At 43.9% G+C, this 25858-nt stretch overlaps 1 protein-coding gene across 1 annotated transcript in view; it reads right to left on the bottom strand.

Annotated features, from left to right (window-relative positions):
* The window catches only part of smurf2 (SMAD specific E3 ubiquitin protein ligase 2), a 49221-nt gene that overhangs the window by 6815 nt on the left and 16548 nt on the right, over window positions 1-25858 (bottom strand). Inside the window, exons 2-12 of the mRNA XM_069701249.1 lie at window positions 21389-21427; window positions 20095-20203; window positions 14133-14266; window positions 11770-11835; window positions 10843-10927; window positions 10531-10614; window positions 9860-10074; window positions 6409-6493; window positions 5261-5419; window positions 5125-5172; window positions 817-1018 (exon numbers count right to left, since the gene is read on the bottom strand). Of these exons, the coding sequence (XP_069557350.1) occupies window positions 817-1018; window positions 5125-5172; window positions 5261-5419; window positions 6409-6493; window positions 9860-10074; window positions 10531-10614; window positions 10843-10927; window positions 11770-11835; window positions 14133-14266; window positions 20095-20203; window positions 21389-21427 (1226 nt within the window). The remainder of the gene's footprint in view (window positions 1-816; window positions 1019-5124; window positions 5173-5260; window positions 5420-6408; window positions 6494-9859; window positions 10075-10530; window positions 10615-10842; window positions 10928-11769; window positions 11836-14132; window positions 14267-20094; window positions 20204-21388; window positions 21428-25858) is intronic.

Here is a 25858-nt window from a genome sequence, read left to right as displayed (position 1 = left end):
CCCACTCTCTCACATTGAGATCAGCCAACAAAAATGTCTTCGTTCAGCTTAACAGACGTGGCTGTTCCAGCACATTCCAGTGCATATTTTATGAGGGTCATGCAGTCTGTTGCAGGTGTTGTTGTTCTGATGAAGGCCCCGCACCTCTGAGATGCAGAAAAAAAAAAGAAAGAAAGAAGAAAACTACCCCACTGAGAAAATGGACCTGAGAAAATCCTCATCTCGAACAGAGAGGTCTGCTTTCGATTTTGACCAGACTGCCTTCACACATCATGGATAACCTCGTGTGTGAGACATCGTTCTCACAGCCAAACTGCTGCAGGCGCTGACCTTTACGCGAGTGCACAAGAACAACAGGGGAAAAAAAAAAAAAACCTTCAGAGAATGTTTCAAATAACTCTACAGTCTATAAATAACTTTATTACAAGCAGCTCTGCAGGTACAAAACAATGAAATACTGTGCTGGTTTGGCATTAAATGTACAGCCATTATTTAGAAATTGAGGGTTATCATAGATGTTTTTTGCTCACTGTGCCAAGTATCAATTTGCTGGCTGGTTTTGGGAAAAAAAAAGAAAAAAGGAGGAGGGTGGAAGGAGAGGTGTTGTTGTGCAATGCAGCACATATTAGATCATTTTCATGTTGACATGTAACCCTTTGTTCTGCATTATAAATACTCTCACACAAGCTCCGGTTGTGAAAACTGAATTTCCCTCTGGGTTAAATTCTGTACCCATTTCTGGCCATCTTTAATAACAGGCACCCCTCGAAAGTTTGAGATAATATGAGGACATGATCTTGTTCCTTCCCTACTCACCTCAAAGATCTCCTCACGGGACACCTCGATGCGGCAGTGGCCAGCCTGAGGCTGCTGCTGGGACAGTTCCTGCCGAAGGATCTTGAGCTTTTGAACAAGGTCTCTCTTGTACTTGGGCACGGTGAGGCACTCTGCCTCCTCGGGGAGCTGACTGGGGGACACCAGAGCCTGCTGAACCTGATCCTTCAACTGGTTCTGACGACTAAAGGGCAGATGGCAGAGGAAAGGGAGGGAAAAAGGCAGGAGAGGGACAAGACGAAAGAGCAAAATGTCAAGTCTCGGGTGGAGCAATACCAACGACAAACAAGACCACTTGTGAGAAAAAAGTAAGCAAGCACCAGAACAAAAATAACAAGAGCAAAGCAAAGAACTCCAAACACAGCACTGTGAGAGTCAGAGTTCTCTCTCTGTCCTTTGCAGACTGCAGAGAATGATCAGTAAACACACGGAGGTCATCTGGGAAGCACATCAAGTCAAACAGCTGCCGCAGACATACAAAGGTGGAGCTGGGATTAGTGGAGGTAAGACATCTCCCCTTCACTCAGTGCCACAGTCACGAACACACACACACACCTTCCTGTTTCCTGCTCTCCACCTAGCAGAGACCCGGTGGTCTCTCACAGAGACCGCTGAGCTAAAACAAGATTATTATAGATGCTCTGCTGCTTTTGACTCATCATGTACACTTGAGGTAATGAGGGCGGCCTCTCAAAAGGTGTACTGCTGGATGACAAGTCCAAAAGTTTGTCCCCAACAGTTGGACGGAGACAATAGTACAGGCACTGTGACTGATTGTAACTCACACCACATGCTGGCCTAGAAAGCTAAAACGCAGCAACTACATATAAAACTGAGTTAGGACAAGATTTATAATCTGTTTTACGGTCCCAAAATCACTTTCCCACATATGTGTGTAATTTATTTTAAACAAAAATGTGCAAAACAGCTACAGAGGAAAGCTAGCTGGGGAGTGATAGCCAGCTTTCACTAAAGCTAAAGTTATCGAGTTAGGGACCATCTGTATATGGTGTAAATACAAATAGCCCATTTTTATGAAGCAACATTTTTTTGTTATTTAGTTTGTTACACAAAATCAAATTAAGCAGTAGTTAAAGCTTAGCAGAGAAAATATATATATATATTTTTTTTTACAATGAATGAAATTATTCTAATTAATTAAAGTGTTGAAACAGAAAGGAAAAAAAAGATTAAAGAGCACATTTTATTTGCAGATACAGACTGCTGTCCAAAGGCTTTCTTTTAGGGCTAATATTGTAAGGCTAGCCTAAAAGCTTGACACTCTTCTTTCTTTTTTTTTTTTTAATCAAATTTGACTGCTTCTGCAGTTACTTCTCTGCCTGATGTCGGGCAGTCTAGTTTCAATTTACATACATGTAATTTCAACTGTTTTAACTTTCTCTTTTTCTGCCTTTAAAATATTTTTTCGATTGACAGCTGCCACGGTTTCAGTAGTGAGGCCGTTAGCCTCGTGAGGTTAAGGATGACAGAGGTCCCGACTCTGCTGCACACCGCTGGATGAAGAACTTTTGAATCGAGTTTGGGAAGGGCTCAGAGGGAGGTACAAGAGGGGAGCGGGCACACAACATACACAGAGAATCAAAAGAGCCTTTATGGGGCCGGCACTGAAGGATTATTTGCACAGTGGCCTTTTGCACTTCAGTGGGGGGCGGCATGCATGCTCGCCTCCGAGCAGGGTCATAAACACCAGACTGTAGCGCGGAGCACGGAGGGTGGTGGAAGCATACACACATCGGTCTGTGTGCATGCCGAATGTACATGTAGGATGTTATGCTCAAAGTGATGCCAAAGTTAAAATAATCCTTTTCACGCTGACTTTTATCAGGTAATTACATCAAACCACTGAGTTTTCAAACGGAGCAAAAAAATAGTACAGGGAGGAGAATCCGTAAGTGTCAGCCGCGCTCACTTCTCGACAGAATACAGTTGTCAGGAGTTCATTTAGCTCAAGACTGCCACTTTAAAAGTATCCACCCAACAGCTTGCGTTCTCCGTTGCTACAATGACAACTTCTCCTCAACAAAGCGACCGAGTTTGGTTTCTGGTGTCTGGCCAGCAGAATCCACTTTGGCTTTTCAATCACTTCCTGCCATCCCAGAGAGCCACAGGGCCCCATAGGACACTCGAGACCTCCTCATGAATCCCTTTATTTCCTGAAGACTAGACTCGGAGGGAGGGAAGGCAGGAGAGAGGGGGTGGTGGGGGGCAGGAAGGGCACTCTCCTGACAGCACCCAAACACTGTAGACAACTCAGAGGGTGGGAGGGAGGGAGAGAGAGAAGGAAGGAAGGAAGGAAGGAGGAGGCACGGAGCATCTCTTACTGCACTTTCACCCATAAATCAAATGCTCCTGCTCTCTGGCTCTCCCAGTTGCAGGCCCCACAGCTCTCTGTTCTCTTTCCAGCTGCTTACTGATGAGCACGACTCTGGTGCATGTTACCTGACTACGCTCACTGCAGAGACAAGCTGTTGCAGTCAAAGTGATGTTTTTGCAAACTGCGACAAATCACAAACGTCTGCGAGATTACAGTTCTTTCTCATGCAACTGTGCAGATGGCAAATCCCGCAGCCAGGTCTTAAAAACAGACAAGGATTCAGTTACCTATTGGACAGTGACCTTGACCAGTCAGGGTTCTTGGATTCAGCAGAAGATTGCAACATCACAGAGGGAATTTAACCAAAACCATGCTTTCAGTGCTCAGGCGGTGTCTTTAGCAAATAAAAAAACGCAATAAACTCTAACTTTGACGGAAACGGATATATATATATATATATCAAACATTTTTGTGGGATGACGGCACATGAAGGGTGAAAATTTTTTAAATCCCTGACCTGATAAAAGGCAGATGTCTTGATGGAAATCCATGAAGACTGATTTCTTTTCCAGACTTTTGTCACAAACTAGAGAGTCCCTCTGAAGTTTGGACAGAAACTGTACTAAAAAGGCAATCGCTTTAAATGTAAGTAGAATAGATGATGTAGGCTAAGATTAAACCGGTGATGCTTAATGTATACAAAAATGTGTCAATGTTCCTGAAGAGAACCAAACAACACAAATATCACAAATTGCTACAGAAAAGCACATTATTAGTATAACATTATTCCTGAAATATTTCTTTAAAAAAAAAAAAAAAAAAAAAAACACACCTCCTTCCCGACTAATTATCCTGCATTAATACAGACACTATTGAAATCCAAAGTATGGCATTTTCACACATCTGGGCATAATTATGCTCATGACAAAATTCCTACGTTAAAAACAAATGTGGCGTGCCAAGCCTGAGACTTCTCAAGAGGGCCGCAGCAGAAAAAAAGCGAAACGAATACAAAATCCCAAACACGTTCTTTGATCCATCAGAAACAGAAAAAAAAAGAAGAAAAGAAACCTGATCTCTGCGTCCATGCATTCCGTTTCTCTCTGCACGGAGAAGGAATGAGGTCAGGCGGAGGAGGCCCACCAAGGCACCCATACACTTCTCCACCTTTGTGGAGCAAAGACCTCTGGGTAATTCTACAGCTATCGCTGCACAGTGTGTGTTTGAACAGCTGCACAGGGGAAGAAATTCTGAGCATGTGCATCCATGTACTGAGCAAAGGAGCGTGAACCAACACGCACATTCATTGAATTGGGCATAGAATCGTTGCGCCGGTTCCTGGACCTAAGGCGCTCCTCAGCACAGACGCTGCAGCCTCGGTTTCCACTCTGCTATCTGAAGTCTGGCCAAACACAGCTTTGTGACGGATTGTGTGCTAAAATGCCTTTATGATCAAAACCTCTGCAGGGCTGAGGAATTTGAATTTTTGTGTGGAAAGGGAGACTTTGGGGGAGAGCGCTGTGCATGTATTTCTGTGTGTGTGTGTGTGTGTGTGTGTGTGTGTGTGTGTGTGTGTGTGTGTGTGTGCGCGTGTGTGTGTGTGTGTGTGTGTGTGTGTGTGTGTGTGTGTGTGTGTGTGTGTGTGCGCGTTTGCAGACCGCTGCAAGAAGGGCTACGCTAAGTGTTGAACCACTACAGGTGGTGAACACACCTTGGCACAGGATCCGAGTGTAAAATATTGACTGAGGGGGAGGCACGGTAACTAAGTCTGCGAATGGTGTCTGACAGTATGTGCTTGTGTGTGTGTGTGTGTGTGTGTGTGTGTGTGTGTGTGTGTGTGTGTGTGTGTGTGTGTGTGTGTGTGTGTGTGTGTGTGTGTGTGTGTGTGTGTGTGTGTGTGTGTGTGTTCCTGTCTGTGTGTAGCGAGTACTGCTGGCATGAAGCCCAAACCTTACCTGACATTCTGACTTTCGATGCCTCCTCTGGAACCGTTGGGGCTTGGACTACAACAACAAAACGAAGAAAAACAATAAATCCCTCATCTTTTTCACTATTCCACATTCCTGGTTGAACGGTTGCAGCCATCCTTACTTTAGGACTAGATGCAGGTTAGCGGAGAGGCGTGGGTCTGTGAACTGTGTGGTTCGGTTGTTGTGGTCGACAAAGTAAACCCTCCCGGTGGCGGTGTTGCGGATCTCCCATCCCGGTGGTAGAGGACCCAGCTCCTCACAGTTCACGTTGCTCAGATCCCTGAGGGGCAACAGAGGAGCACACGGCACACAATGAGAGTTTAAAAAAAAAGAGAGGTGGCATAGGATGGAACAGGAGGAGACGAAGCACACACATTAGGTACAAAACATACCAAAGCAGTGACTAACTGGACTCGAGCGAACAGCGAGATTCCGAGATGTCTGAGAAATCACTTTTATTCTATTTTTCTTCTTCCTCCCAGCTAAATTATTTACTGCCGCCCTGCAAACCCTTTCAGCGAGACTCCATGGAGACCAAAAGGCCCAGAAATCACAGCGAGAGTGCTGCACTGGCGCTAACTCCTCTAGTTGAGACAGTTAAAGCCAAACGGTCTAGAGCCTCACAAGCGGCAAGAGCTTGGCAGTAATGTTGGAGCCCTCAGTAAGGTGTGACCTGCAGCCTCCTACCTACAGCAATAAACACATCATCTGTCACTCGTATACAGACAGAGACCAAAGGGATCAGTCATGTTTTATTAAGTGAGCTCACTGAAGCCCCATTTTGCAAATGCACATGTAGATATTGTGCATTCTTTTGGAGTTCGGTCATCAATGGGACGCATGTGCCGTAGTGAGTGTTGCCCAACAGCCTCTGGTAGAGCTGAGTGAGACCTCGGTGCTGTTGGCCATGTGTCCCAGAGTGAGGCCTTTCGGTGCCAGAGGACCGAATTGTTCCCAGAGCCCCGTGACATGGGTCTTCTCACAGCATGTCGGACTCGTAATCAACTGCAGGTTTACCGCAAACTACAAGGGCACCGGGAATACGAATGCCGTGACACAAGTGATAAGAAGTGTCTGTAAAATCAGGAGGACCGTGAAGAATGACAGAGAAGGATAACGGAGTATCTGAGTAAAGCCCAAATCCTCCTTTTTTTCTATCTGTACAGTTTATACTATGGATAGTGAAAAGAGGAAAACAATACAAGGTAATAGTGCCGAACGTTGTGTAGTGTCGTGTCTCGGTCGTTCCAGATGCTGTGGAGAACATACCTGGGTACCCTGGGGTCGTGCCACGTGCTAACACCTGTCTGAGTGTGGAGGAAGTAAACTTGGCCCTGCTGTGTCGTCCTTTGCTCTGTAGGAAGACAAAGAAAAGGGGTTTAATTGATCCCCAATTAAACATCGGTGTGAATCAAATTAAAGGAACTACAACACTTAGCATCAACTCTGACATAAGAGAATGTCTTATCATTAGAATATATTTCAAAATGAAAGAGAGTTTAATGCATGTGCCACATGTAGACAGGTTGTGCTCAGACAGAGGGACATAAAAGGTCCGCCTGATTCACTGGAGATCCCAAAAGGCAGGGAGAGGCAGAGGAGGGAGGACGTGAGAGACTGGGTGAAGAACATTGGAGAGGAAAAGAGAAGAGAGATGAGGGGGGGTTGGATGTCTGACTTTTCGGTTGGTGAGCTCATTCATCACAGCCTGACAGAGATATTTCCACAGAGCTGCCTGCCAGAGAGCTCATCGCTGGCATCCCTTTGGATCTAACACCCTGTCTCAACATGCATGTACACATAACCTTCCAAGACCCACAGCCAGCCGATGAGCGCTGTACGTTCAACACACGGGGTAACATCTCTTGGCTCGTGTAGGAGTGAGAGCTGCTGACAGCTTTTACAGGGACTGCCTGAGAAGAAAGGACAGAGTTCAGCCGACATGCGTTCAACATCGCCGGCTTCATCGGGCTGTTAAAGTGGCGGCTTCGTCTCTTACAGACATCTTTTCCGTTAATGTTCCTTACAACTTTGGTCAGACATGTGAAGACCATTACGGAAAGAACAACGACATACTTATGATATTTGGCATCAACACGCGAGATGGTACACAAAGAACTCTTATGATCTGGTGACCCTTTCATTAAGATGTCTGGTTGTCTTGTCCACAGCGCGATTGAAGTGCAGCTCTCTGATCTCAATTCCAGATTGATAGAAATATTTTTATCTTAGAAAAATCTAAAATCTCCTGCATCCAAACGATGCCAACATGTCATTATTGTGTGTACGCCAGTCAATCATTGTGGCTGCACTCATTCAGTGATAGAGCAATCTGACCTAGTAAATGACCAGGGTGCACATACGGACTAAAACGGGCACTTTAAATCATGAGATTATCAGAACAGGATGCATATCTGAAAGTGGGTACAGAGATAGAGAGCAGGACAGATAGAGAGCCAAGCGTTAGCCAGGCTGGGAGCCTCCTAATCTGAGGGACTGAGGGCAAAGCTGTGATACGCCTCTGTGGCTCTGGCTCCCAAATCCTACAGAAGATTTTATTGTGAGGATAAACAAAACTCCCTCGGGCTGTGTGGGGGATCGCAGCTTGTGTGTGTGTGTGTGTGTGTGTGTGTGTGTGTGTGTGTGTGTGTGTGTGTGTGTGTGTGTGTGTGTGTGTGTGTGTGTGTGTGTGTGTGTGCGTGCGTGCGTGTGTTTCTTTGCTTTTACATGAATGCGTCTGTTTGTTTGACTGCGTGCAGAGAGGAGAACCGAGGGGGGAGTGAATGGCTGCCGCCAGCTTTTAACAGCAAGATCAGTTCAATTAGATTCTGTAAAACAGAGCCAGTATTTCAGGCTCCTTGTGTGGATCTGCAGTGTCATCCTGAATGAGGACACAGATTAGCTGGGTTACTGAGCCCAGTGTTGAGCAGGCAGGAGGGCGAAGGCGAAGCAATTAACACAACAGCATTATAACGATGACACAATTCACTGTGGATGTAGACTTTCACAGGAGATTTTTTTTTTACTCAGAATATTAAATATGATCTGTATTGAGATTGAAAAAGTACAGTCACATGCAGTACTGTAAGTATAGTGTGTTTGTACACTTTTCTTTGCAGAGATATCCCCTCCAACACTGAGATGAACTCAAAGTACCTCAACACCACCTGTCATGTTCCAACTGTGTTCATTCAAACTGACATTTTACATTTATATAAAAGGGGAATATTTTTATAATATTTTTTTCATTTACTTTAACTGTCAGTGTTGATTTAGTCAAATCTGTATTTCTAAGACTGGTTTTAGAAGCTCGACATTCCAAGCTTGTCTCCATTACTCTTTTTTTAAAATCATATATGCAGTTACTTTTGGCTACTTTTACCCAAAACTGCAAATGAGTTTTCATGTACTCTCAAATACAACAGGTGGTGTTCAGGTGTTACAACAGACTCTATGGGTATGTAATATATTATTATATACTGTGTTTGCTACTGTAAAAGTATCCCGTGGACTGGAAGCTCCCCCGGTCAGGGATCACTGGTACTGTACTTCTTTCAACACACATGCAGTTAATGTGGGGAGCATGAGGAGAATTCTGATCTAAAGTTGACTCCTCATCTGCAAATACTTGGCAATTTATAGCACGATACAGAACAATGCACGCATCCACTATAAACCTTGTGCAGTTGTAATTAATTTAAAGCTCAGGGCTGAGCCATGAAGCCAAATGTTAATGTTCCCAGCTATTCTTTCAGCTGCAAGGCAACCTGAAAAATATATGTAAATGCACACTGCACTAGTCTTTCAAGTCTGTTCATAAATATTTCTCCCTTATTAGCTTCTCTTTGTTGGTTTCTCGTAAAATCAAGAATTGAAATCAACATTTTTCTGCTGACTTGCAGAGCTCTAAATGATCGAGCTCCATCTTATCCCCAAGATCTTATAGTACCAAGTCATCCTAATGGAGTGCTTAGCTCTCAGAGTGCCGGCCCTCTTGTGGCTCCTAGAGTTTCCAAAAGTAGCCTTTCAGCTTTCAGACCCCTCTCCTGTGGAACCAGCTCCGTGCTTCGGTTCGGGAGGCAGACAACCTCTCTACTTTTGAGATTAGGCTTAAAACTTTCCTTTTTGATAAAGCTTATAATTAGGGCGGGCTCAGGTAACCTGAATTATCCCTTAGTTATGCTTTTATAGGCTTAGGCTGCTGGGGCACCTTCAACGATGCACTGAGCACTTTTCCTCTCCTCTCTTTTTTACTCCATGTATTTATATGGCACCATTGCATCTCATTATGTTAAAACTTTCTCTTTCCTGTAGTTTTGTTTATTGTTTGTTGCCTCTTTATTCAATTCTCCTCGCTTGCAGGTATCCCTGGTCGTGGAGCTGCATGCAAATACCGGCCCCACAAACAGTTTCCTCTCTCTTTGCTTGACCCTCATGCCAACCAGCAGAGGCAGATGGTCGCCCACCTCTGAGTCTGGTTCTGTCTGTGGTTTCTTCCTGTTAAAGGAGAGTTTTTTTTCACCTAGCTATCGCTCATGTGGGAGTTGTTGAATTGTTGGGTTCCTCTCTATATTGTTGTGATGTTCTGTTGTAAGGATTTTATTGTGTTAAGTGCCTTGAGATACCACGTGTTGTGATTTGGCACCATATAAACAAATATGAAATAAATTGCATTGAAATACAGTGCATGTCCACTCTGTGGTGCTGGCTTCCCACATACCATATCCCTCAGGGAGGTCCGGAGGCGTGTGCAGGTGGGTTCTGCTCATGTAGTTGCGGTGCCTCTGCGAACGGACCCTTCTCTCCTGGGCCCGGTGTTCACCATTACTCGGCGGTAACGCTGTGGTGGGCGTGGCACCGTTTGTGCTAATGGGGGTGTTCTCATCCACGATGCAGCTGAGCGGCCGGCCGGGGCTGGAGTACTCGGACGCAGGCCTGAGAGAGGAAGGTAGGAAGAGGCACAATGGATAAAACAAGAAAAGGTAAGGTTGTGATATGTTACTGAGGAAGTGGAGTGAAATGGAGGAAGACATCTCTACAAACACAAACAGCGGCAAACCAGCGGGTGGACTCATCATCTTTTTGTGCCAACTAGGAAATTCATACAAGGCAGAACATACTCAAACTTAACTGAGGTCAAGTTTGGTGAGAACTGACAAGTCAAAAGAAACACAAGAACAAAAGACAGAGACAGACCAGAGAAGAGATGGTTCCGTTTCTGCTCTTGTCTGACCTCCCTTGATCTTCCTGATGCCTTCTTTTAATGAGCCCACTCCAGTTTTCTCCAGACGTCCCCAGTTTGAGAGCACTGAGGTCAGAGACAAGGTCTCCCGTCGGCCTGCAGCTGTTTGATTTAAGAGGTCTGGGTTCAAGTCTGCACAGTGTACTCACCTGGTCGGCCTCTCCCACTGCGTGGTGCGTGTGATGTGGTTCAAGTACTGGATGCGTCCAGACGCGGTCCTCCTCTCCTCCCAGCTGGCAGCACAAACATACAGATGCAGCAGTGAGACAACATAGCTCACAGAACCATAGAGGAGACTTGCTGTTCACTTTCAACAAGTACAAATATCATATTCTGATACGCATTTCGTATTCATATCTCTACGCCTGTACGTTATTGTTTAGGATTTGCAGTAGCCTCTAAAAAAAATAAATAATAATAATCCCTCGAGATAACAAGAGACGTCCGCCAACTCGACTCACCCATCTGGAAGATCATTGTCAAACAGCCGACTGCAGTCCACCACGGGACCTCCTGTGCCTATCCGGTCCCTGGACTGCAGGCTCACTGCAGCAACACATGTCAGACAGATGCACACACCAGTATTACTAGACAGCAGATCACAGCGTAGGCACACATATTTTATAGAAGCACAAAATAGAGCTATATATCTTTACGAGTAACAGGAAAAAGGGTTACATTTTATCTGGAGGTATGCTGGAGAGTCAGGGTAAATGAAAGTGCATTTTTGTTCCATCTCTTTATGTTTTACTTCCGCAGGGAGGATCTGATATTATAAAATTTAAACTATTTTTGGGACGAAATAGATTAGATGGGACAGATTTCTGAGCAACAATAATGGTCAGCATTTGGCAGACTACATTACCGATTTAATATTCATCATGACATTGACCCCAGAAGAGTACTTTTGACCTGTACACAGGGTTTTCTCTTTCATTATAAAGCTTAGGTGAAGCAGCACCCAAGCCGTTTTGGGAACCACCTCAGCCGAATCATCGTGAAAAGCATCAAATCTACTAAATGACTTTTCCCAGATCTAACAGACGTATTTGTTCAATTGAGGACATCTTTAAAAAGTTTTGTCTTTCGGCTTCTTTGGTGTTGTATTTTTCTTATGTTCTCTATCCAGGTTTATGGAAAATATTACACAGATCTGGTAATGATTATAAGGGTAAAAAATAATGTGAAATTGCATATTTTTAACTGAAAATTTAAAAAAAAAATTGCAAAGAGAAGGCCCTCAACATGCCTACATGCAACTGAGTGTTCCACAAACTTGGGGAAAACACTGTGTATACAAGTGCTGCGATTACTACAAGAACTTTCAAAGCAAGCAACAAAGTATGAGTAAATATTTTTATGGAAAGTTGGCCTTTAACCATACTCACCCACTATCTGGCCCCTGACTGTGTCACTGTCGTTGGGACTCAGCTTGTTCAAGTCTAGTCTCTGGTCTGTTTAGCAGAGAGCAGAAAGAAGAAGCAAAGAGGAGTGCAGAAGCAAAGGGCAGGGAAAGAGAGACAGAACATAATCAGACAGACAGGAAATGAGAGTAGAGATGAAAGAAAGAGTAAAGAAAGAGGAAAAGAGGGGAGGAAGAGAGCATGGGAAGAGAGGATTCATCAATTTGACAAAGATACGTGTAAACTAGCATGTGTTTGGATGCTTTTTCCCTCCTTGGACAAGTCCCATTGCTCTGTATTATTTACATCACTCAGAGTCTATCCCTCTCCCCCTCATTATCTGTCTCTCATTCTTGTGTCTGCAGACCACAGCTTGGCTGCACCCTGGAACAGATGGTCTGGTCTGTGGAACAGCCACGGGCTGTAAAAATCTCACTGTGCATCGGTACAGAGCGGGCTTCAGTTCAAATGCAGGGGTCAAACATTTGACAAATTTCAGTACAAAGCCTGCACTATTCTGCTCAGTCTTAGCATGGACATGAACTTCTGCCAAAGTCTGGAAACTCTTTGTCTGAACTTCTTAAAGTCTGCGGAATTTGAGAGTGAGGGAGAAAGAGAGAGAGATCAGGCGGAAAGAAAAAAACAGACCAAAAATATGTCCAAGTTGCCTGCAGACATGAGAAATGCCACTATCTGCTTTCTGTTGTCTGGGTGTCATGCAGATCAGCTCAGGATGTCTGTCTAGACTAAACAGGGACCAAAACAGGCATGGTCAAACCCTTACAAGGCTGGCCAGAGGTCAGCAGCCACAAAGACAAACAGAAAATACACACACTGACAGTAAAATGTAGGCAGCTGAGTGAGCCTGTCTGTCACACACACACACACACACACACACACACACACACACACACACACACACACACACACACACACACACACACACACACACACACACACACACACACACACACACACACACAGAGAGAGAGAGAGAAGTGTAAAAGTACATACACGTAAATACTTTTCGTAAGCACAAGGACAAGAAACATAAACCCTCTGCAATTATACATAACTGTTACAGTCAAGCCAAGACACTAACAATTATACACAAATGTTGTAGTCAACTCCATGCCCTCTCTTGGCTTATGGAGGGGACAAAATGGCAACTGCTGGTAAATGCACACAAAAAAAACAAAAGAATGACAAATACAGGCACACAAGGGGAGCGAGACCACAACAGAGAGAACACTACAAATCTACGCTTACACATAAATAGCTGTACAATTATGCATGTCTGCATGAAATGACCGGTTGTCTAGATCTGCAGATGGAGATAGAGGGAGGCTAGTCACAATGGCATTTCGTGTGTGTGTGTGTGTGTGTGTGTGTGTGTGTGTGTGTGTGTGTGTGTGTGTGTGTGTGTGTGTGTGTGTGTGTGTGTGTGTGTGTGTGTGTGCGCACGCGCGTGCATGTGCTGCCAGTCTATGGAGGAGACCAGAGGGGTGAGGAGGAGGCCAGGAGAGAAAGGAAATGCAGAGGCAAACCACTCACAGCTGTGGCACAAGGTTCAGGTTTCCTGTGTCGCTCCAGGAAAACAACAGTGTCGGGGGCTTCTAGGAAAATTGGTGGGATTCTTTCTGCCTACAAGACCACAAGCTCACAGAGCCGGTACCAGCTCACCATACAGGAAAGGAAAAAAAAAAGAAAAAAAAGCTTCAACTGTCTGGCACTGCTTTTACTAGGAGCCATTTACTAAAGCCTCCATCTCATTTATCCGGTTAGCTTCTGACAGGAGACATTTTCACTGTAATTGCAGGGTGATGTTGATTGGCTCTTCCTGTTCTGGCAGGGGCAGAGTGCTGACCCCTCTCACAGCCAGGTCTGGCCTCTGTCAGACTCAGTGAGTGAGCCAGGACAAGAAATGGAGCTACTCCGTGTTGTGGTCTCTCAGGTCTGGCCGCAGCACTGTGGTATCAACTACCTCTTAATCACACTGCAGGTGTCAGGCGGTGGATACAGCTTCATTCATTCTAACTGCAATTAATTATTTAGGAGTTATTCCCCTCTCCAGGAGAAAGTAATGACTTGAATAAATCAAATAACATAGCATGAATCGGTGGACAAAAATGAAACTGCCCGAGTCGATCCTGAGGGTTGGTGCCAAGAGGATCCAGTATAGGATCAGTTCCAGCTAAAAAGCCTCTCTCCTTTGGACAGCCGGCTTCTACAGTGCAATATTCTTTTCCCTACTACTACTACACTCTCTTGCTCATTAGCAAAGAGCAGAAGAAAATGTACAAAAGAAAATGTGATTGTTGCCACATCAGAGTAGCAGGGACACTCACAGCCTGTGTCTTTAAGGCGGTTGATGGCATTGGACAGAAGGCGGACACAGCCCAGGAACCCGGCCCCTTGCTTCTTATGAATCTTCTTGTGATTCCACACGCTGATAGTGATGGAATCTGATTTTCCGATGTATCTGAAGGAAAAGAAAGAAGGAGACATCATTAATATAACACCACTAGAATTACAGGGATGTTTGAAAAATATTTGGCAACAGCCCATGTGCTTGGAGGTGCAATGAGTCTAACTCAGGATGTTCCTGGCAGAACAGGGGAGACACACAAAGGCTACAAACCAGCCTCCTGATCAAGGACACATTAAGAGACACAGTCGAGACACGGGGAGGAAGAGGAAGAGGAAGGTGTGGAGGCTCAGAGGGATTTTCCAGCCAGTGTGGGTGAATGTGTAAATCTGACCCTGAGCGTCTGAGTATGAGACAAAGCACCGAGTGTGACCCTTTCTTTCATTTATAATATTCACAGCAGCCCTCCTCAGGAGAAGTGACACAGAAGACTGTGGGAACAGAAATACTACAGAAACAACAATGAGTAGCAGCAACAAAACAACTTCAACTTTAAAATGTGTTCAAATCTACCATTGGTTTAAAAAAAATCTGTGAAACGGTGGGGGAAAAAAGAGCCTCCGTTTTCCTATAAAATGGCTTTTTAAATGAGCTTTTTCAGCTTTCTGCCCCTTTTGGTTCCTACAACGTACACACAAGTCATGTTAAGAAAAACAACCATTTTCCCCAAATATATCTAAAGTAAACGTGACCAGCTTGATTAAATCAGCTGAATTAAAAATGTGATTAAGTATAAACATTCATCAATCATGCTGTCAAATGTGGAGGGTTGAAACATTAGTTAAATCATTTGAAGGTTGTTTGCCTCGAAGTAAACTACTTTGACTTAATGAGTAAACCACTATGAATTTATGAGACATTAAGTACTTTAACCTGGAAACTACTGCAAACATGTGACATTCTTCATGTGTAAACTCACTGTAGTCGTAACTGAATAAGTTGGCTAATTATTGCACTAAAGTGGAGAGAATCGAAAACGTAACATAACAGTATCAGAACTCGAGACTAGCAGCTCCGTGAGGCTGTACTGAGGCACAGCAGCGCTTTGAGCTACATACTAACATGCTTACAGGCTGATGTTTGGCCGATATAATGTTGACCGTAATGATCATCATAGTTTAGGGTCTCGGCATGCCAAAAAAAAAAAAAAAAAAAACCACCCAGGGCCGATGGGACTGTCTTTAGTTTGGTCATAAATGTGTCGGACAAACTGGAAATTTCAAGTCGTTACAACTCTTCCTGAGCGCGACATGAACATGACCGACAAATACCACAGCAAGACAGCTGTCCAGACAATTAACTCGTCAGTTCAGTGTTATTGTGGGACAAGAGGCTTCATCCTCTGGGGATCATAAATACTAGTACAAGATTCCGGATAGGCAAACTTTTTCTTGGTGGAAACCAAGCGGCCACCAACCATGTCCTCACCCATGACAGTTTGTGAATTTGTGAAGTCTGAAGTTTGGCATTTCGTCACCGTCTTGCTATTTTGGAGCCGGGAGTGACCATATTTTGAACGAGCTGGGGAGGAGCAATAGTGGATCTGATTTGGAACCCGAGGACACTATGCCCCGCTCACCAATAGCAAAAAAAAACCTGACTGCACCACAGGGCTGTCAATCAAACAAACATGCCCCCAAACATACCCCATTTTGAGGCCTAATTCTAATTAATGATGGGATTATTTTCAGATGGACCACCAAAACTCAAGGAAGGAGTGATTTTAGTGAATGACATCATTATGACTCATTCACAAAAAATTCACTGACTTTATATTTCACTAGAGAAGTTGAATGGGAGTCTTTGGAGCCTTTTTTTTAAATTCTTTTAGAGCCAACCTCTAGTGGCCCTCGGTGGTATTGCAGCTCCAGGAGCAATGGCCTCACTTTTCAGAGCCGGAAGCTATGTCCACTTTTATACGCAGTCTATGGTGGAAACGGCACTTGTTGTACAAACAGTAGCCCAAATTATATAAACCCAGATGGCCCAAGATATCGCAATACTGCTACCAATTCTCCTCCTATTTGTCTTTCAGACATTATCTCATAATTATGAGAAAACTATCTGACAGCTGAGATGAGATTAGTATCTTGTTATTATGACATCTTATCTCATAAATATGGGAGCTTTTTTCATATTTATCAGATCTGGATGTGCTAATTATGAGAAAGCAAGTAAAATTAGGAAATATAGAAGTCGTGATTACAAGGTCTCCGTTTTATGTCGGGTTTTTTGTGAATGCATTGAGCTTCTATAGTGCGCCAAACATCTGACAGACGGCCACCCTGAGATCCATGCTGCAAAAATTGGCAAAAAAAAAAAAAATCATTAAAGGATCAACTGGTTTGTCCACTATTTAAGCAAAGAACATGATCGGGAAAGTACATTACATACAGACAGTGAGAGATGTTTTGGGAATAAGAGACACACTAACAGTAAAATGATTTTCTGATTGTCTGTGCCTGTCTCTTTTAGTATTTTAATACTTTCTTTTCTTCTCCTCCTGTGTCAGGCCAGGGTGTGATCAAATCTCAGCATGTGAACCTGTTGTGGCACATCTGCTCGGGTGGGCTCCCTCATTCAGTTAAGAACTAATCATCTGTATGATTCTCAGAACTGCATCCCACTGTAATTATCATGCTGCTTACCAAAAGGGATATGAAACAATGGGGCTGTGAGTAAGATGTCTGGACATTTTGAGTCAATGCCAAATGCCTGTCTGGGGTGCGATGTGAGAGAGCTGCTATGTCAGACAGACGTGACGGGAGGGAAGTATTATAACCAAACCAAACCCCAGTCATCTGGATCACCCTCCATGTAATAAAATTCATTAGTCTGGCTAAGATTTTTAATACAGTCAAAGGCAATAACATACACAGACACACACACACACACACACACACACACACACACACACACACACACACACAGACTAGACAATGGGAAAATAGCAGTAAAGGAAAAAGCAGAAGATTTAAAGAGTCAGATGTGCTTTCTAAATACATCGTTTCACTTCAAAATAACTGTTCTCCTCCAAGAGGCATCTTTGGTATGATTATTGTTTTTCTCTGCTCAAACTTGGCCAAGAACACATGGTCAAAGTAAAGAAAGACTTGCAGTAAGACGTAAAGTCACAAACTGAGATACAGATGTAGATGTAACAAAACGGTACGCCCGCTACTGAGATGTTCAACAAGGGACTGGAACCGTTGTTCTCAAGCTGAATATTTTATTTCTGCATTTGTGCACTGATATACGTCTAAAACCTGTTTTCTAATATTATAAAACAAATGTAACTAACACTTAAGGGCAGTAATTTCCAGCCAGGGGCACTTGTAAGAGTAGAGAGTACATATGCAGTTGCCACAAGGTGAAAGGATTGGGCTAAAAATATAAATAACAGTAAAAAAACAAAACAATATTGAATCCGATTTTTTGAAACCTTCACACACCATGGTAGGATTAAGAGGAAACTAACTCACAAGCAAAATTTGCTGATAAATGGCTAAAGGAAAAAGCCAGCAAAAAGCAATGAAAATTGTCTAAAAGTGACAGATTACGAACTGAAATATTAAGTGAAATAATTAATAAATGGTGGAAATGAAATAATGCATACATTAATGGGCACATGGATAAAATAGCTATAGTAATGGATAAATAGTTGAAATAGCTAAAAGTAATTGAATATTCAGGGTATAATTTGGTTTAAACTGAACTAACACAAGTCTATAGCTGAGATCAGCTGACAGAGCTATGAGGGCAGGCTAAATGTGACAAAATAAAAAGGTAGGTGACCACTGATCCATGAAGATGAAAACAAACAGTAGTCACTCAAGGAAGAAGGCCGAGTGATCCTATTCATCACATACTGCAGTGCAAAATTGTGTAAGTAAAGCATTACTCAAATTAGTAAATATTGTAAAACCTGATACAGTAAGAAAAAGTTGTTTCAGTGACTTCCCATTATCACCAATCACCATCATCAACAGTCCAACATACATCAAACATACAGTTTAACAGAAGATTTCATTGATAGTTATGTATAAATATCAGGTGAATATCTAATGCTTCTTCTTTGTGGCATATTTTTCTATTTCCGGTGCACTAATTACACAACAAACTGTAGAAATGGATCTGATAAAGCCGGCTTGTAGTTCTGTTTAACTGGACGCTTCCATGGAAATTCAGCCTGCATGTGGAAAATGGATGGATGAGTGGGCGTAAATAATTTGAGTCTAGACGGGGCACTTAACATTGCACATGTATTATTTAACAACGCCGTAAATGAAGGACTTATAATTAACCAAATGAGATTGAGTGCACACTGACGGGAGGTTCCCAAAATGCCAGAAAACACTTCATGGCACTCACTACAAAGATGAAGGTCCTCTAAACAAATCATTTCATTACGAATAATTACCGTGTCCTTGTCCTCTACAAATGGAACAAATTGAATTGAGTATTCGTCCTGCTTACATTTCAGTCACATGTAGTGTAGTTGTTTAGTGACGTGTCTTACAACCTCAGGGCGGCAGAATGAGTGTGAGAGGCAGACAGCCAGATAGACTGTGTCTACTATCCTTGGCATGCTGGCCACATCCTGCAACAACAATGCTGCAGGGTCACAGTTCATGGGCCAGTTTTGCTGGCTGTGGTGCACCAATGAAACTGCAGGCCTGGACACACACACACACACACACACGCACGCACGCACGCACGCACGCACGCACGCACGCACGCACACACACACACGCACTTCCACAGAATTTATACACCATCACATGAGCACATACAACAAATGGAAAAAAAGAGTCACTGCCAACAGCTTTAATGGAGGCTGTATTGGGAATACCAGGTGTTGCAAGGCCCTATTTTAATAAGTGCGATCCAGCCAGACGGCAAGCTGGGCTGCTCTCAGTCAATTAAAACTGTTCTCCTCCAAAACACCACCTGAGAGCCCTTCTGCTGGCCACAAGAATAAACACTGACAGACAGTAAAACGGGTTTCGGTGATGGTAAACTTATCACTGGCAGAGGAAAGAAATACAACTCATTTCCCCATAAATTCCAGTCTGCTCTATCTGCAGGCTCTCGGGACAAATTGGAGCAGAGATGTTCCACTGAGCCACGAGTACGTGTTCTCCTCTCCATCAGTTCCTCCCTAAGGTGTGCACATGTGACTTTTTCCCTCTTGTCAAATGAGACATGAGTAGCTGATTTAACGGCAGTGTAGTGCGAGGGGTCCCGTATCCCCGGCAACCAAACAAACGGAGACACGTGCTTCCTCTCACTGTTGGCTACGCATGACGGTTTGGATAAACACCGGTGGCCAATACTGGAAACTTTCACTCTCATATTTTTACTCACACGCTCTCCTGTCTGTTTTTTTTTCCCAGGTTAACTTTCACAGGACACACCATCTTTGGGAAAAGGCAATCAACGTACAACAAGACATGCACGTGTTTCAGTCAATAGAAGAAAATACTAATGGAGACGACGTGCCGACGCCGCCCCCCTTTCTGATTCTTTTAAAACTGTTCCAAGGGACATTTTTAGACTGGAGGGTTATGTCATTACAGAGTATGTAGATAAGTGAGGGGCCAGATGCAAGAGCTGTTTTCATCTGTTACTGTTTAGATCCTGTTAATGGCAAAGTCTGACTCCTAACCAAGGTTAAATAAAGAGACATACAAATTGTGAGGCACTGAAATAGCTTAAACATGGCCTCAAACCGCTGTTTGTACTCAGATTAATACATCTTTAGGTAAGCAGGAGTTATTCAAAATCAGCCAGGAGGTTTTTGTTTTTTTTCCCTTTTGAAAACAGATGTCAGAAATGACTGTACGAGAAGTGTCATAAAAAAAAAAAGCTGTGGGACTCACAGATCGTAGTGTTGGTTCCACTTGGGGTCAAGTGTGTTCCTCACAGTGTCTGTCGAGTGGCATTGTCCCGAACCGTCCACAACCACCTTGGCGAAGGGATCAGGGAGACCTGCAGGGAGCGAGCAGGGAGAGTCAACGCACTCGCACCCAGAATAAACACAAACGACAACATTACACAGCAGTGTTTGCTCGCTACATGGCAGACCGTGATAGAACGCAATGGACACAGACACTCTGGTGTTATGGAACCAATCCAGACCGGTCACCAATAACTTGGTATTTACCTCCACAAACTGTATTTTGTTGCCAAAGTGCTGCGAATAACTAAAGAATACACAGAATTTGTTGCTTTCATACTGTCAAGCTGACGTGGTGTGAAAGTGTTTTACATTATAATTGCTGAATACACCAACAAATTAATCAATTAGTAAAAAAACAACAACCAAAAAACAGCTATTCCAACTTCACCAAGTCAGTATTTTAGTCACTTATCAGGAAAAATGTTAACTGGTTGTAGAGCTGCAATCAATCACATATTAACCAACTATTTTGATAACTGAACTGACAAAGTATTGCCAAATTAACAGATAATGCAAATGATCACGGCAAAGATTTGTTTCACGCACGCTCATAAACTGACACAAACAGATCAACATGTGCTCACTGACAACAGCAGAGAAGCACTGTGGGGGTTTAGTTCACAAATAAGGACAGGCAGAGATTTTTACGCGTGTTCTTGGTGCCGCTCTGCACCGACTCCCCAACTGAGTGTTTGCTCAGCTCCTGAGCGTTAGAATGGCAGGAATGGGCACCGCAGAAACCACTTGACTGAGCAGAAGACCTTTACATGCTCATTCACCATGACAGCTGCACCCAAACACACCAAAACACTCACAACACTGCAGACACCGACACATGGGTCATTAAGACACAACTGAACAGGGGTTGATAATATATTCACAGTATTTTAGTGATATTTTACAGGCAGGGACCAAACGTGACTTCAGGATTTACATTTAGTCTTCATTTTTGGGGCTCTAAGTAAACAAACACTCCTCTGCTTCTAAGGACATCTATAGAAAAGCATCTACATCCGCTCAAATGGCGAAATAAGTAGATCCTAGTGTGCCAACAGCAGTCGCTTCATCTGCCCAAAGTGACCCAACATTTCTCAAGTTCAGGAGACCTTTCCAGTGCACGCATCATGTCCCCACAAACCCAAAAGGGAAAACCTAAACAGGGTTTAGAAAGCTGACCGGTTTATCAGCAACAGCTGCGACTGGCGGATACTTACGGAAGAAGTCCTTCTTCACCAGGTTTTTGGCACAGAGGACTGAAAGAGAGAAAGAAAAGTAGAGCATTAAATTCAAATAAATATTAATTTCACAAATACAACAGCAGGGATATATGGTTGGCATTCTTACTTAAAAGCACTGTTTTTCAGTATGAAAAGGTCACAAGTCAAAAGCACGATTATCTTAAAAGCTATTTCAAATCCGCTCATACACTCCATTTTATGGATTTTGTGTTGAGTATAATTCTTCCTTTCTTTTTTGGGGGGAATGATAGGTTAGAAAAGTGTCAGGAATGTGCATTGGTAGGCCACAGGAAGTGATTTGTTTAAGTAAGGATCGCACTGGGAACAACTGCAATACAGAGCTGAGCCAAACACAAGCCAACTTTGGTACAGACTACACAAACAATCTCTACCCTTAGATTAGCCTGCGGCAGACCATGCGTGTCAAAACACCTTGTCAACAACCCCACAGAAAGCAACACCCTGGCACAGTTACCAGGTGCCGTGTCATTTGAATAAAAAGCACTTGAATATAAAACGGTCACATTGTTTTGTAATGTTGTGACTTTAAGATGGAGGAAGGGGACGTGAAGTCCCTCGTCCTGCCTGCAGCAGAAATTCTGATCGTGCTGATAAGACTCGGAGAGCCATGGAGGCGGTTGCTGAGGTGATGAGGCCGAGCCACTTCCATCCTCCTGTGCAAGCGAGGATGGATGAGGGAGCCCAGAAACCACCTGGGTGTCTGGAGCTCTGAGTTACAGCCAGTGAGTCAGACACATGGAAACAGCTTTGTTTTTTTTCTGTAATAAAAGTCTTTCTGAGGAAGAGCCACTAATTGGTCTGGATATTGATGCGGCTGATTCATTGGTTTGAAGAGGGATGATACATTATAGCAGAAGCGATACAAAGCTAAAACATTGAGTGTAGTTTATGTTTCATTACAGCCACCATTAGAAGGGAGGGGAAACCAAATGGTCCAAAGAACTGAAGTATTCTGAAGAAACTCTGCCAGAAAAACGTTTAGTGTCTCGAAGTACTTGATACAGTTGAAGTTGTAACATCTGCTCGCCAACACTTGGAACTGCAGCTGGAATGATTCGAGGCGAGACCTCAGTGAGACACAATGTTAATGACCTCATCTCTGCCGTTTCATTATTTTCGTTCAATCCAGTCTATAAGACGTAGTGCACATGCTGACTGCCTCTTCAGCTGCACAAACCTGCTCACATGACACCACAGTTTTTTGGCAAAGTGCAGGTGTCTCTTTTGTAAACGGGGATAATATTGTACACTAGGATTTATTTTAAAGTCTACTCCATTACAAAAATGAGGTTCACGGCTTTAACGTGACGGGCATCATACGGCCATACGAGACCATTTCCACACCTCTCATGAGTTAGTTGTAGAATTAAAACAGTAAGTCGATTGAGCTGGGCAATACATTTATGTTACATCAATAACTTCATGAGACTATATATCATCTGAGATTTTGAATTTGTTGTTCTGGGTTTTGTACCCTCGTGGTTGAAATGCACTTATTGTAAGTCGCTTTGGATAAAAGCGTCAGCTAAATGTAATGTGATGAATATTTTCGAATGGATTCCGTTTTACTGATTAATATTTATTCGGGATGGATTATGATTTTCAAAGAGTAATTACATTATTTTTGTTGGCGTTGTTACCAGAAATAGTAATCTCAAAAATGTTCGCCAAAGACATGCTAACATATCCCAAATGTGCACGTACCAGTGGTCAGACAAAATGCATGTAACTCAGGTTGCGATGTTCACCGAGCTACGTAACCTGGAGAAAGTGTTCGGTTGCTTCTTGCGGTCAACTGATAATGAGAATAATCATTACACGAGGCTCCAGCTGCCCTTTTCCTCTGGCCTGGCTTGCCCACTGCTCTGGTGAGCAGGTGAGAGCGCTCAGACTGCAGCCGCTGCTTTCCCCTCTCCTCTGCTCCTCCGTCCCACCACACATACTCAGACGCATGTGCACCGTGTCAAATACCAGTCACTTTGACGGTCTCGCACACCGACGCCTGCGCGCGCACGGTGTTTTATAGACGCACGTGCGCGTTAGATTGAAAAGACGAAGGGAGCGCAAACAGTTAACCGACCTGGATGCGTGCCCGTCTGGGGGTGAGGAGGGGAGGGGAGGTGAGGTGAGGTGGGGGGGGGGGGTGCAGAACATGCTCCACAGATGAGGAAGAATGTCTTTCTGCAAACATCCCTGGGAATGTGTTACGTTCCAGTGAAACCCACCTCATTTCTAAAACATCTGGAACGCATCACTTTCGGTCGCATTCTTCTTGAACACAGAGGCGAGCATGTGGGCGCGTACGCACACACACACACGCACGCACACACACACACGCACAGCCCCACGATACACCTCTCCCTCCACTCCAACTGCAGTCGTCTAATTAATTATCAACAAGCTCCAGGGACTGTAGAGCGTGTACGTGGTCGTGTGTGTACGTGGTCGTGCGTGGTCGTGCGTGTGTGTACACTCTAACAGGTGACGGTATTGTTTTCCTCGATGCCACCTCCACTACACACAGAATAGCGGAAAGACATTTTACATGTTTAGATTAGCTATTTGGAAATACCACCACGAGGCATCCGATTGGTCTCAAATCCAATTCTGCAGCATGACAACCACCCTAACGTGCACTCGGAGTCCAGATGAGCTTTCCTCATCCACAAAAACAAGGAGTCCTGCAGCAGATGGTGTGGCCCGCACGGGGACCTGATCTCAACATGATGCAGCGAGTCTGGGATCACATGAAGACACAGAAACGGACCAAATCCAAAGTTTACTGCACTTTGAACGAAAGTCAAGTTGTAAGTCCAAACTATTCATGGCATTATTTCTGAAGGAATAATCACTTTAAGTGTCTAAACCTTTGCACAGTAATGTATAAAATGTGAAAAAGACCTTGACACTGATTTAATGACATTTCCAGAAGAAGAAAAAAAAAACATCAAACACTTTATTCCCCAGTTTTAAAGTCACAATGCAATAAATCCACATGAGGTATAGAGAAAGAACAGTGTCCAACTGGGAAATATGACTCTCAAACCTACATTCAAAGTCCCGGGAACAAAGAAATGACAGTTAAGATCAAATGAGTCCGACTGCGTGGAAAAGCAAGACGTGACGAAGCGTCACACGGCAGCCGCCAGCTACGCCGAGGAAAACCTGCAGACCCTCCTGTGAGGGTCACAAGTCCTCAGATAGCCACACAGCTGGAAGGCAACACTGCAATTATACCTATATAGGCTCCTTATGAAAGCATACAAGGGGCCGAGTTACAGCTGAAAAAAGAAAACAGAGAGAAAACCGCACCGACGCACTGAGACAATAGTAGCGAGGAAGCCAATTAGGAGTCTGAAACTGCAGAGCAGCGAGACGGAGGACATCAATCAGGACGCAGTGGAATCCAACCATCAGATTACAGTCCTCATTACACACTGATGAAACACGGGCATTATAAAATGTAATGAGGAAGTACACGAACTGAAGTTGAGCCATATCTTACAGATGAATGTTTATTTTCCGCCCACCCCCCAAAAAAAAGAATAATTAGATTTGATTTGGAGAAAAACCTCAATCAACAGCAGCGAGAGATCAAAAATCTGCGGGACGATAAACACACGCACGTCACGAAAGGATCCGAAGCTGCGAGCTTCAGACGTGTCGGGTTTGCACCGATTTCAGAAAATAGCGAGATGCACGTTTTAAAAAAAGCTTTCTCCTCCTGAGCTTTCAAGTGTTACCAAACAAACCGCCGTCCGGCGAGCGGACGACCTCCACGAGTTGAACCGAGGACGTCACTGCATCACAGCGTGTGTCTGAGGTGCAGCGATCGAGGCTGCGGGTGTTGAGGCAGGCTGGATGTTTTCGGGACCCTTCGTCTGAGCTGCCTGACCCCCTTTTCGTGGCAGGATTGGCCTCATTTTTGTTTCATGGAGGTTCTCTGAGAATTTCTGTCTCCTTCACACCTGCAATCCTCGTCACTCTTTCCAGGTACATGAATCTGAATATCTAACACGCCTCCAGCTCGTCATAAAAATGGTTTTAACTTCACCTGCGAATATATTATGAAAAGGGAATCAAATACGAGCGGGTTCTTAACGTCGGGGGAGGCAGGCAGGGTAGTGGGAGAGTGTCGAGGAAGAAACCATGAAAGAAGCTTAATGTTCTCCTGATGAGAAAATCCAATTCAGTAGCACAGAAGTATTTTATTCCTTCAGTCATTATTCTAAGTTCATGACCGGGTAATGTCCTCTGCGCTGTTGGGATGGCCTGCAGATTTAAGTGGAGAGCCTCAGTAATGTTGATCCTCTTGCAGAGATACAGCACATCATCAGTAGCTGCAGTAAACGACCCAACGCACACAAGAGGCCATTCAGTTTTCCTTTCCTGATGCAAAAGCTTTATTTATAACGACATTAAGTG

The sequence above is a fragment of the Brachyistius frenatus genome, unplaced genomic scaffold (genome assembly GCF_029030835.1).
Source record: "Brachyistius frenatus isolate BFR_SWC_R1_liver_20210118 unplaced genomic scaffold, ASM2903083v1 Contig_36, whole genome shotgun sequence".
In the NCBI taxonomy this organism is placed as follows: Eukaryota; Metazoa; Chordata; class Actinopteri; family Embiotocidae; genus Brachyistius; species Brachyistius frenatus.
Note: the sequence above shows the minus strand (reverse complement) of the source record. Positions and strands in the feature narration are given on the sequence as shown.